Here is an 11,519-nt window from a genome sequence, read left to right as displayed (position 1 = left end):
AAGGGATAGGCCGGTTAATATCTGTATGTCTACCTTTCTAGAAGAATGGTCCAGACTTGGATGTTAGGAGACAGTTGAAGGGAAGTCCTGCCTGATTATAGCAGTGATGGTCATCCCAGAGATGGGGAACAGAGAAAAATGCTTTCAGTGTAATATGACAGAGTTTGGATGAAGGAGTACCTTAGTTTGGGTGCCTTCAAAAGGAGACCCTGAGATGAGAATTTGTGTGCAATGACTTTCCTGAGGAGGTGGTTCCAGTATGGACTGTGAAGGAGTAGGGAAGAGACATGAAACAAGGAGAAAAGTCAATAAAGCATGTGGTTCTTTGTTTTGAGACAGGGTCTCGCTCTGTCACCAAGGCTGGAGTACAGTGGTGTGATCACAGCTCACTGCAGCCTCGACCTCCTGGGCTCAAGGGATCCTCCCACCTGTTTCCCGAATAGCTGGAAGTACAGGCACGCCACAACACTCGGCTAATTTTTGTATTTTTTATACAGATGGGGTTTCACTGTGTTGCCCAGGCTGGTCTCAAAATCCTGAGCCAAACTGCCTCAGCCTCCCAAAGTGCTGGGATGACAGACAGGTGTGAGCCACCGCATCTGGCACAAGGCTGTGTCATTTATCAGGTTACCACCAAGAGCAGTTGGAGCCTGATCCCAAAAAGGACACTCTGAGACACTGTGAAGAACGCACCATAGCAATGATCCTTGAGGGTCAGCTGGTTGGGGTATTTATTTCCTGATTTGTGTCTGTCACTGGCTAAAAGCTGCAGAAATGCCCACACACACTTCAGGCCTGCTGAGAACACGGAACACACTCCCTCCTCCCAAGAGCAGCCTCAGACAAGAAACTCCGGGAGGAGCTGCAAGTCAGGGTGTCTGGAAACTGTATGTGACTTCCAAGGTGGGCCATGCAGGTAAATGGGTGGGGCACCCACAGTGTCTGCTTCAGGGGTTGATGAGTTTAAAGTGTCTGAGAGAAATCCAGTGCCAAGTGTCAGAGGACACGTGTGTGTTACAGACACTTCAGATAAGGTCCCTTCACCACGGCCGTCAAAGGCCTTCATGATGTGACATCTCCTTCCTCTTTGGCCTCGCCCCCTCTTGCTTTCCCCATTGCTGGCTCCAACTCAGCCACAGTGGCCTTCTTTTCTTTCTTCCAAGGCGTCAGACTCTCTCCTCCTCCCTGGCCTTTGCACCTGCTTCCTGTCTGCTGGGAATGCTCTCTTTGGCGCCTTGCACGGCTGGCTCCTTCATGTTCAGCTCTCAGCTGAGACCTTACATTTTACTACCTGGTGAAAGTAATCTCTTCCCCACCTCCCCTAACTTAGTTCTCTATTTTGTCCTTTGTACTCTCTCTCTCCTTCCTTCCTGGTTCCTTCCTTCATTAACAAACACATATGGAGACTGGCTACATACTGGACCTGTTCTAGACACCAGGGAGAAAATGGTCAGCAAAACAAATGCACTGCCTGCTCTCGGGAGCGTCTGTTCCGGTTGCAGAATCAGATAGAAGCCAAAAACAATAAGGACAAGGCACGGTGGCTCATGCCTGTAATCCCAGCAATTTGGGAGGCTGAGGTAGGGGAATCACCCGAGGTCAGGAGTTCGAGACCAGGCTGGCCAACATCGTGAAACCCCGTCTCTACTAAAAATACAAAATTAGCCGGGTGTAATGGTGCATGCCTGTAATCCCAGTTACTCGGGAGGCTGAAGCAGGAGAATCACTTGAATCCGGGAGGCAGAGGTTGCAGTGAGCTGAGATCATGCCGTTGCACTCCAGCCTGGGCAACAAGAGTGAAACTGTCTCAAAAAAAAAAAAAAAAAAAAAAAAAAGCCAGGCATGGTGGCACATGCCTGTAATCCCAGCTACTCAGGAGCCTGAGGCAAGAGAATCACTTGAACCCGGAGGTTCAACCTCAGGAGGCAGAAGTTGCAGTGAGCCCAGATGGCACCACTGCACCCCAGCCTGGGTGACAGAGCGAGACTCTGTCTTAACAAAACAAAAACAAAAACTCCTACTTGCAAGAGCACTGCGTGCTAGGAAGGAACTAGGGAGGGGCCATGGCATGGACACCAGGGAAGCACTGGCTTTAGCTAGGCGATCAGGAAGGCATCGCTCCTTCATTACTCATGTCACCTTTGTACTTGGCTATCATCTGTCTCCCCTACTAGACTTCGGTTCCCTGAAAGCAAGAGTCATAGCTGCTTGGTTCCCCATTGTCTCCCCAGAGCCTGGCACAGGAGTGCTCAATAAATATTTGATGAATGAATGAATGCCAATTTGGGCATCCTCAAGATAGGAAGGTGGTTACAGGCTGGGGTGGGGGGGGACATTCTTCGGGGAGAATATATGGAAGGGAAAGAGCAGGAGACCTGGGAAGACCATGGGAGAGAAGCCTTAGAAGGGAAGAGATCTGGGGACCTGGGGCCAAGGACGCCTCACCTTTTCCTCATGCCCATACATGCTCCCTGCAGCTTCGAGCTCTTCCTGATGAGCTGGAAAGGACTCTGAGGACCTATCGCTTCCAACACCAGAGGTCCCTAGCGTCTGGACCCAGGGGGTCACCCTGGGACATAGGGACTCAGATGGAACCTGAACTTCTTCACACCTGAAACCCGTGACCCCATCCTCCATACCTGAAAACCCCTGGCCCCACCCTGCTCTGCTGGGACTTGGCTCAGGTCCTGGGTGTCAGTCACTCCAGGAAGCATACCTTGACTCCCAGTCTGGGTTAAGAAGCCACCTTCTGGCTTCTATAGCCCCCAGTGCTTCCTTCAGTCACACCCTGGCCACACCAAGTGTCATCCTCTGTCCAAGTATCCGCCTCCTCAGCCTGGGGCTCTCCAGGACAGTGAGCCTGACTCATTTCTAGACCCAGCACCACCCAGCACAGGGCTAGGCTGGGAGAAGCCTCAGGTGGTGGCAGATGGGCCAGCAGGGATAGTAAATAATGGCTCTGAATGCGCTGATTGTTCTGCCTTGACTGGGACACCTAGGGGTGGGAGCCTCAGCTTACCCTTTCTACATGAAGCATTCAGGTGATCTGAGATGTTGTGGGTCAATAGTAAGACAGAAGCTGTACCTTAGTGCCCAGAACCAAAAGGTGGGCACAGCTGGCACTCTGGGTAGAGCTCCATCCCTCAAGGCCCTTTAATAGGGGAAAAAATCTAGGAACCAAAGGCAGTGCAGGAGGGGAGCAAATTAAGCTTGTTCCTTTCTTTCCTTCCTTCCTTTCCCTCCCTCCCTCCCTCCCTCCTTCCTTTCTTTTCTCTTTCTCTTTCTTTCTTTTCTCTTTTTTCTTTCTCCTTCCTTCCTTTCTTCCTTCTCTTTCTTTCTTCCTTTCTTCCTTTCTTTCTTTTTTTTTTTGAGATGGAGTCTCATTTTGTTGCCCAGGCTGGAGTGCAGTGGCGCCATCTCTGCTCACTGCAACCTCTGCCTTCTGAGTTCAATCGATTCTCCTGCCTCAGTCTCCCCAGAAGCTGGGATTACAGGCGTGTGCCACACCCAGCTAATTTTTGTATTTTTAGTAGAGACGGGGTTTCACCATGTTGGCCAGGCTGGTCTCGAACTCCTGGCCTCAAGTGATTCACCTGCCTTGGCCTCCCAAAGTGACATGAACCACCATAAGAGCTTATTTCAAGAATAAAGGGAAGGGTGGGCACAGTGGCTCACACCTTTGGGAGGCCAAGGCGGGAGGATCCCTCGATCCCAGGAGTTCGAGGTTGCGGTGAGCTATGGCACCACTGTACTCCAACCTGGGCGGCAAAGTGTGACCTCATCTCTTAGGACAAAAGAAAACAAAGCAAAATATAGAACTGAAGAAGGAGTAATGAGGGCGGGAAGATTCGGTGGGGCCTCAGTTGGAGCTCTTGTCCTGGTTCTGCCACTATCTGTACAGTCCTGCGCGGGTCGCCACCCTTTCCAGCCTCAGGCTCATCTGATACTTGAAGCAGGAAGTGCAGGAGTGGCTATCTGCAAGGGCTGAGGCTGCAGGTCCCGCTGCGGCCACAGGGCAGTGGCCTAGAGACAGCCCGGGACAGAGCCAATGCGGGGGCGGGGCGTCAGGGCCAGGCTCCTGCGCGCATTCAGAGACAGCACGAGGGAGACGTGGAATGCGTGTGTTTATGTAGGTAGAAAAAGTGTACAGAACAGTGAGGGTGCAGGGAGCAAGGATGTCCTGGCCTGGCCTCCGATTCGCTGGAATTGCAAGGACCCTCCCCCAGTCAGGGGGCTCCCTCAAGTGGAGGCTCGCACGGGAGCCCTCGTCTGTGTGCGATTCACTTTGTGGGCGTGTGGGTTTAGGTCTGGCTGGGCCTTTTCTGAACTTGACCCCTGAGGACTCAGAGTACCTTAGGGGCGGGGCTCTCCAGTGGGTGGGGCCTCACACCCTGAAAGCGAGGCCTCTGGGTCTGCAGGACCCGCTTTACCGGGAGGGCGTGGCCTCCGGGGGAGAGGGCGAGCCGAGCGGGCTGTCAGCCGAAGAGCTTCAGGAAGCAGGGCTGGCAGTAGGGCTTGCCGGCGCGCTCCTGGAAGGAGCCCTTGGTGAGCGGGCGCAGGCAGAAGGTGCATGTGAAGTGATCCGGGTGGAAGCGGCGGCCCAGGGCCGACACGCAGCGGCCAGTAACGGGGAGGCCACACGTGGCGCACAGCGAGCCGCGCCGTGCGTGGAAGTGGTTCTCGCACAACGGGCGGCCCTCGTGCTCGAAAAAGCTGCCTCCCGAGAAGGGCGCGAAGCATTCCTGGGGAAGGGAGGCCGCGAAAGAGGACAGAAAGGTCAGCGGCCCCCGCCAGACAACGCGCGTTACTAGCGGATAACGCCATGGGACCTCGCAGCCCGCCGTAGACGCGAAGCCTCCCGTCCAGTGGGACCCTGCCGGGAAAACTCGCCCAACCCGAGGCTCCTAGCAGCACCTTCCGTGACCCGCCCCTCCAAGGCCCCGCCCCACAGCCCTGCACCCTTGACCCGCCCCTCCAACGCCCCGCCCCGCAGCGCGCACCCTGCAGACGAAACAGTCCGGGTGCCAGAGCGCGCTAAGCGCCGAGATGTAGTTATCCAGGATGGGGCCCTGGCAGCCCTGGCAGCGCGGGGCGAACAGCTGCAGGAAGTCCCGGCGGCAGTAGGGGCGGCCCTCGCGCTCGTGAAAACCTAGGAGAGGGAACCGAGTGGGCTGAAGGCAAAGGGTGCGGGCGGGACGGGGGACCCACAAGACCTGAGATCTGGGGCGGGAGGAGGGGCAGTCCAAAGGAGGCTTGGGGAAGGAGGAGCCGGGTCTGGGGCGGGACGGAGAGGGAGGGCTTGGGTCCGGAGTCTGTGTGGGAGAGGGCAGGGCTAGAAGAGAGCAGAAGGAAAACCATGGCCCTGAGGACTCCGGAGATCGGAGGGGCTGGGGCGAGACGTCGAGGGGACCCGCAGCTTTTAAGGTGGGAGTCAAGTTCACTCTCACCCTCATCTCCAAAGGGCTCCCCGCAACTGACGCAGCAGAAATGCTCTGGGTGCCAGTGCGTGCCCAAGGCGGTCACCATTTTCTGCAAGGAGGGAGAGGACACTCAGCGCGGCCTCCGTGCCTTCGCGCCTTCCTCTCCCGCACGGAACCCGGGTGACTGGGCTAAGGCATGCATGGGGGGAGGGGGAGAAGATCTAACTGGGAACGTTGGAGTCAGAAAGGAAGAGTGGAGTCCAAGGGGCCGTGGACATTGCCAAGTCGTAGGGGTGGGGTAGCGCGGGTGGGGCGGGACCTATGCGGTGGAGGCCCGTCCCACAGCTCTCCGGGTGAGACAGGGCGGGCTCAGTGCGGCCGGGCAGGGCTCACGTGTCGGATGGGCTGGTTGCAGAAGCCACATCTTGGCGAGAAGCGCTCAAAGTAGCACTCGGGGCAGAAGGGGGCTCCATCCTTCTCGAAGAAGCTGCTGCCTCCCAGGGCGGTGGAACAGCCTCCGCAAACGAAGTGCTCGGGGTGCCAGGCGCGGCCCAGAGCCGTCACCACCTGCGAGTGGGAGGTGAGGCGTGGTCAGAGCGGCTCTGACGGCCACATGCCCAGCGAGGCAAGGTTTACGCGGCGTTTTTCGAGTCCTCTCTGAGCGATCAGAATAAAGAATCCAGTGTTCCAGATCACGCAGCCTGTAAGCGATGGAGATCCAGCTCCCATCTTCCACCTGTGCTCCAGGATTGACCTATCCATGAGGCACAGCAGGCACAGAGCCTGGAGCCCACAATACATTTAGGGGCCCATAAAAACGTTTTACTTCTTTTTAAATCAGAGTTAAGACCAGGCTGGGCGGCTCGTGCCTCTAATCCTAGCATTTGGGAGGCTGAGGTGGGAGGATTACTTGAGCCCAAGAGTTTGAGACCAGCCTGTGCATCATGGTGAAACCCCATCTCTACAATAAATAAATAAAATTAGCCAGGCGTGGTGGCGGGCGCCTATAGTCCCAGCTACTCGGGAGGCTGAGGTGGGAGGATTGCTTGAGCCCAGGAGGTCGAGGCTGCAGTGAGCTACGATCGCACCACTGCACTCCAGCCTGGGTCACAGAGTGAGACTTCGTCCCAAAATAAATAAGAGGGAGGAAGTGAAAAATCAGCTTTTTAAAATTCAGAATAAAAAATGAACTAGAAGAAAATGCTTTAATATATAATAATAACATACCCATCTTTACACCAACACAGGCATAAAAAACTATTTTAATGGACAAAGGGATTCATGAAGATGAAAGTGCCTATGATCCACAAAAGTCACAATGTCACCCTCCTTTGCTGAGATGGGCAATTCTGGGCTAGGAGTCAGGTACTTGATCTAGCAGGGGGCACTAGGTTAACCCCTAGGCACAGCTGTTGTCAATCACATCTGCTCAGTCAATAAGCCAAGGACCAGTGAACCCAGTCCAGACTCTGATGGAGGAAGAGAGAGCCTTTGTAGATGCGTAAGAGATGGTGGGTGGAGCCACTGAGTGTTTTGTGAAGATTGGATGAGATGAGAGTTTGTAAAGGAGCTGGCACAGTGCCTGGCACACAGTAGGACCATAATAAATGGTAACATGGTTGGAATTTTCACCGTACCACTAACCTGCTGTGTGGTTCAGAGCTTCAGTTTCCTCATCCATAAAATATAAGTAACAATGATACCCACTTCCCAGATTAACTTATTAAAAGGCAACAGCATAAAGCCCAGCTCCCACTAAAGATGGGTCTGTGACAGGTCTCTGCCTCCCTTCTCACAAGGCTCCACTTACTTGCCCAGCAATAGGTTTATTGCAGGAGCCACAGAGGCCCTTGGCCTGAGTGGGAACACCCCGGCGGCTGAGGTCGGACTGCAGCAGCCCCAGCATGGTGTCTAGGCTGCCCTTGCCAGTCGGCTCCGGTGGGGACGGGGAGCCCTCGTTTGTGGAGCTTGCCACAGGTGGCTGGGTTGGCCCAGAGGCTGGAAGCTGCAGCGGGGAGGACATGAGAATTGAGTCAGCAAGGCAGCAGATGTGGAATTGTCTAGAAGGGGTTGGGGAGCCACAAATGGACACTGGCCCACTGCCCAACTCACATGGTTTTGAACGCGGAAGTCAGAGAGTGAGGCCATCAGTCTATCAAGCTCCAGAGTGGCCGAGGTGGCAGAAGGCTTTGGGAGGCCAGGAGATGGGCTGGAAGGGCTGTGAAGAACATGCTTGTGTCATCTCAGAGCCTCCCAGAGCAATGCTCCCTCTAGTGACTCAAACATCCAGGACTCATCTCCTCTCAGCCCTGACAACAATGCCAAACTCACAGGCTGGGTCTTTTCTTGTCTTCAGACTGGTCCTCCTTCTGCTCTCCTGAAGCCACCTTGCTAGATGGGAACTGAGACATGATTTCATCTGGAGAGAGGGGAGGAGGAAGCTGCATATAGGACTGTGCTCAACGCACCTTCCCACTTGAGGCTTTAGGTCCCTTTAACTGCTACTCTGGGAAGTGTATTCTTCTTAGTCTCTGCCCTGCCCTTCCCTCCCCTGCCCCCATCCCATCAAGGTCTCTCTCAGTCACCCTGGTACCTGTGATGTTGAACTGGGTGGCATTAAGTTCCTGAAGCAACCGATCTAGCTCACAGAGCCCAGTACCCAAGACACCGCTGGAAGAGGAGAATGGAGGGGCCGCCGGGGCTGCAGGCTTTGGGGACCGAGGCTTGCATACCGTGCTGGGAAGCAGAGTGGGAGCCTGGGTTCAGGGGTGGGGAATCCAAGCCTCCTCACCTGTACGGATGAGCCTCAGTTGGCCCCCTATGCCCTGGTTGCCAGGCCCCTCACCTGTACAGATGGTCCTTGTCCCCCGAGGCTCCTGAAGACTCCCCAGACCCTGTCTACAGAGCGGAGACGCACAGGTGGGATGACAGGCCTGCACTCTGCCCCACTCAGGCTGAGATCCCCATAGACTAGGCCGAGCCTGGCCCTAGTGGCTGCCCCAGGCCCCAGCATCCGATCTCACCTGTGGCTGGTGGCCATAGGATGGGGGAGGGGTGAGAGGCTCTGCAGGGCGCTCTTTGGGAGCCCCTGACCTTGGCATGTGCGAGGTGGTAGTCTCCAGGTCAGAGAGCAGGGCATCTGCAGGAAGAGGCCATCAAGGAGAGAGACAGGGGTCACGGTTAGATCGGAAGATAAGGTTCCCAGTGGGTAGTACTGGAGAAGGACAGAAGCCAGTATTAAGAGCAGAGATCAAAGGGCCAGAGCCAGGCAGAGCACTGCTCAAAGGGTAGCAAGGAATATTTATGACTGGATTGCTCACGCTGGGAGCCAAGCACAAACCCAGCCTCCTGATTATTTTATTCTCCCCATCTTCTCTGATGCAGTCAAAATGGGCTCTTCAACCAAGCCAAATTTGGCTCCCCTCCAAACTGCTCCATTGGCCCAGTGCCTGGCCCCCAGCTTTCTCATTGGACGCTCTCTCTTCCACGCTCCTTAACTCCTCCCCCTACCTACACAGGCCCCGCCCAGCCTGGCCACTCCCAGCCCCTGAGTCCCGCCCTGCGCTCCTCACTGGCGCTTCACTGGGACCTGTCTTCTGATTGGCTGCTTTTCTGCGGTACCCCGTCAGTTACCCCTACCGAGCAGCGCCCTCTATCGCCGGGGGCCGGAAGCCCCTCTCTCCCGTGGAACGTACAGCCTTCCAGCCTTCCAGCCCCAGGCTCCGCAGGGAGGACGAGATACCTGGGTCCCCCTTTCCGGACAAGACACCACTCTCCATCCCTGCATACCGAGATCCGGGTCCTTTGAGCCCCTTCACTTCCAGAACCCAGAAGTCCTGCCCTCAGTCTTCGTCTCTGAGCACCCCCGTGAAACCCTGAAGCCTTCACGGGCGCCTAGGCACTCCTGAGCTACTATTCTCTTCCTTGCTCCAAGGACCCGACCCTCACCGTGCTCAGGAGCCCTTAACTCCTCCTCTCCCAAAACCCTGGCGCAGGCAGGCCCTCTTTTTTTCTCCAAAACTTGGTGCCAGACTTTCCCGTGCCCTCTACTTTCCCAGTCCCCGGGCCGAGGCCCCTTTAACCCCTCCCTCCCCAGAGCCCCGCGCCCGGGCGCCCGCGGGCGCCGCACCTCGCGTTCCAACCGCTGCAGCCTGGGATGGAGGAGCGGAGCGAGGGAAGAAGGGAGGGAGCGGCCGGCCCGGGAAAGGCAGGAAGGGAGAGGCAGGAAGGGGGACGTGGAGTTGGAAGGAGGAGCGGGCAGAGGCGAAAAGCAGAAGCAAGAAGACAGGGATAGGGAGATGCGGGAGAGCGACGGCGGGGAGGCAGATCTGGGCAGCGGTGAGGGGCCACGGACCCGGGGATCCGGCCCCACTCACCCAGGTCCTCCATGGCGGGGCTCGGGCGGGTGGCGCGGGGCGAACAGGGCGGGGGCCGTGTCCGGTGGGGGCGGGGGGCGGGGGACGTCCGGGAGCTGGAAGCCCGGCCGTGACCATGTAAGGAAGCCGGGACCCGCTGGGATGGGGATGGGGGGGCAATGAACGGGGGAACCCGAGGTAGGGGCGTGGAAAGGAGGGAGCGCCCCGGCCCACCCGAGCCCAGCCCGCCGGCCTGCCGTGGAGGCGGCCACACCCCAGCCTTGGCCTCAGCTGCAGGGAGCCCCAGGAGGCCAGTGCCAGAAAGAAGCGGCTTCTCCAGACCAAGCCCCATAGCCGCTCCCTAGGGAGACTTACAGACACGGACTGCGGCCCCCAAGCAGACACCCCGCAAAGCCAGAGCCTGAGTCCTAGACAAGAGCCTTCCTCCCACCCATGCCGTTCCTGGGAGACTTGTCCCAGACGGAATTTTTGGATTGGTAGCAGGAGAGATGTTCTAAGGTTCAGACCTCAGGTTCAGAGACCTTCCCATCGGAGACCCTGACAGATTAAATAGAGGCCCCAAGAGGCATACATACTAGACACAAAGAAATCTCAAGGACAGGGACAGACACAGTGAACCCACCCACAGACTCTACACTGGGACCTTCCCTCCAAGACTTGGTCATAGACACAGGTAAACTCGAACCTGGGCACAAGCCCTTTGCAAATTCGGGGAAAACACTCGCAGGCAACCAACCCCCAGCCAGCCTACAAGACAAAGCCCTTCCTCAACACTGAGGTGGCCCAGGCCTGCTCCCAAACAGCCCTTTCCCAAGTTACTGATGAACTCAGAGCAGAAAGCAAGACAAAGTCTCCAGCCACAAAGTAGCAAGGCTTCCCTGGACTGAGACCCTGAGAAACGAGGTGGAAACAAGAGGCCCTAGAGGTAGCTGTGGACAGACAACTGTGCGGCAGCCACTCTCTTGGACAGATCTGGGCACTGGACTGTGGGTCTAAACCCAGGAGCAAACAACCTGGGGAGCTTTTTAAAATGCCAGATGGGAATGGTGGCTCACACCTATAATCCCAGCACTTTGGGAGGCCAAGGCGAGCAGGTCAGTTGAGGTCAGGAGTTCGAGACCAGCCTGGCCAACGTGATGAAACCTCGTGTCTACTAAAAATACAAAATTAGCCATGCGTGGTGGCGGGTGGCTGTAATCCCAGCTACTTGGGAGGCTGAGACACAAGAATTGCTTGAAGCCGGGAGGCGGAGGCTTCAATGAGCTGAGACTGTGCCACTGAACTCCTGGGTGACAGAGACCCTGTCTCAAGAATAAAAAAGAAAAAGAAAAAAAATGAGCAAATGACCTGAATAGACAGTTCAATACGTTATATAAATAGCCAATAATTACATGAAAATATCCTCAACATCATTAGTCCCCAGAGAAATGCAAATCAAAACTACAATGAGATGCCACATCATACCTATTAGGATGGCGATAATAAAAAAGACAGGTAATTAGGCCAGGAGTGGTGGCTCATGCCTGTAATCTCAACACTTTGGAAGGCCAAGGTGGGTGGATCACCTGAGGTCAGGAGTTCAAGACCAGCCTGGCTAACATGGTGAAAACAGTCTCTACTAAAAACACACAAAAACTTAGCTGGGCATGGCGGCAGGCTACAGTAGTCCCAGCTACTTGGGAGGCTGAGGCAGGAGAATCCCTTGATCCTGGCAGGTGGAGGC

The 11,519-nt window shown here is 56.0% G+C and overlaps 1 protein-coding gene across 3 annotated transcripts; it reads right to left on the bottom strand.

Annotated features, from left to right (window-relative positions):
• Positions 1-4,107: 4,107 nt before the first annotated feature.
• TGFB1I1 (transforming growth factor beta 1 induced transcript 1) lies at positions 4,108-9,888 on the bottom strand. Of its 3 annotated transcripts, none has more exons than XM_007990794.3 (11): positions 9,797-9,888; positions 8,444-8,559; positions 8,266-8,318; positions 8,014-8,156; positions 7,752-7,839; positions 7,533-7,638; positions 7,231-7,425; positions 5,814-5,987; positions 5,448-5,529; positions 5,001-5,149; positions 4,108-4,742 (listed from the first exon to the last, which is right to left on the bottom strand). In XM_007990794.3, the coding sequence occupies exons 1-11, from the start codon at positions 9,807-9,809 to the stop codon at positions 4,476-4,478; spliced, it is 1,386 nt and encodes a 461-aa protein (XP_007988985.3). In that variant the 5' UTR covers positions 9,810-9,888; the 3' UTR covers positions 4,108-4,475. The 3 variants fall into 3 exon arrangements, with proteins under 3 accessions (XP_007988985.3, XP_037845535.1, XP_037845536.1); XM_037989607.2 differs by having other exon boundaries at positions 9,775-9,827; XM_037989608.2 differs by lacking the exon at positions 9,797-9,888 and adding an exon at positions 9,550-9,644.
• Between the last annotated feature and the right edge of the window lie 1,631 nt (positions 9,889-11,519).

This window comes from Chlorocebus sabaeus, chromosome 5 (genome assembly GCF_047675955.1).
Source record: "Chlorocebus sabaeus isolate Y175 chromosome 5, mChlSab1.0.hap1, whole genome shotgun sequence".
Lineage (NCBI taxonomy): Eukaryota > Metazoa > Chordata > Mammalia > Primates > Cercopithecidae > Chlorocebus > Chlorocebus sabaeus.
This window is presented reverse-complemented; position numbering and strand designations above follow the sequence as displayed.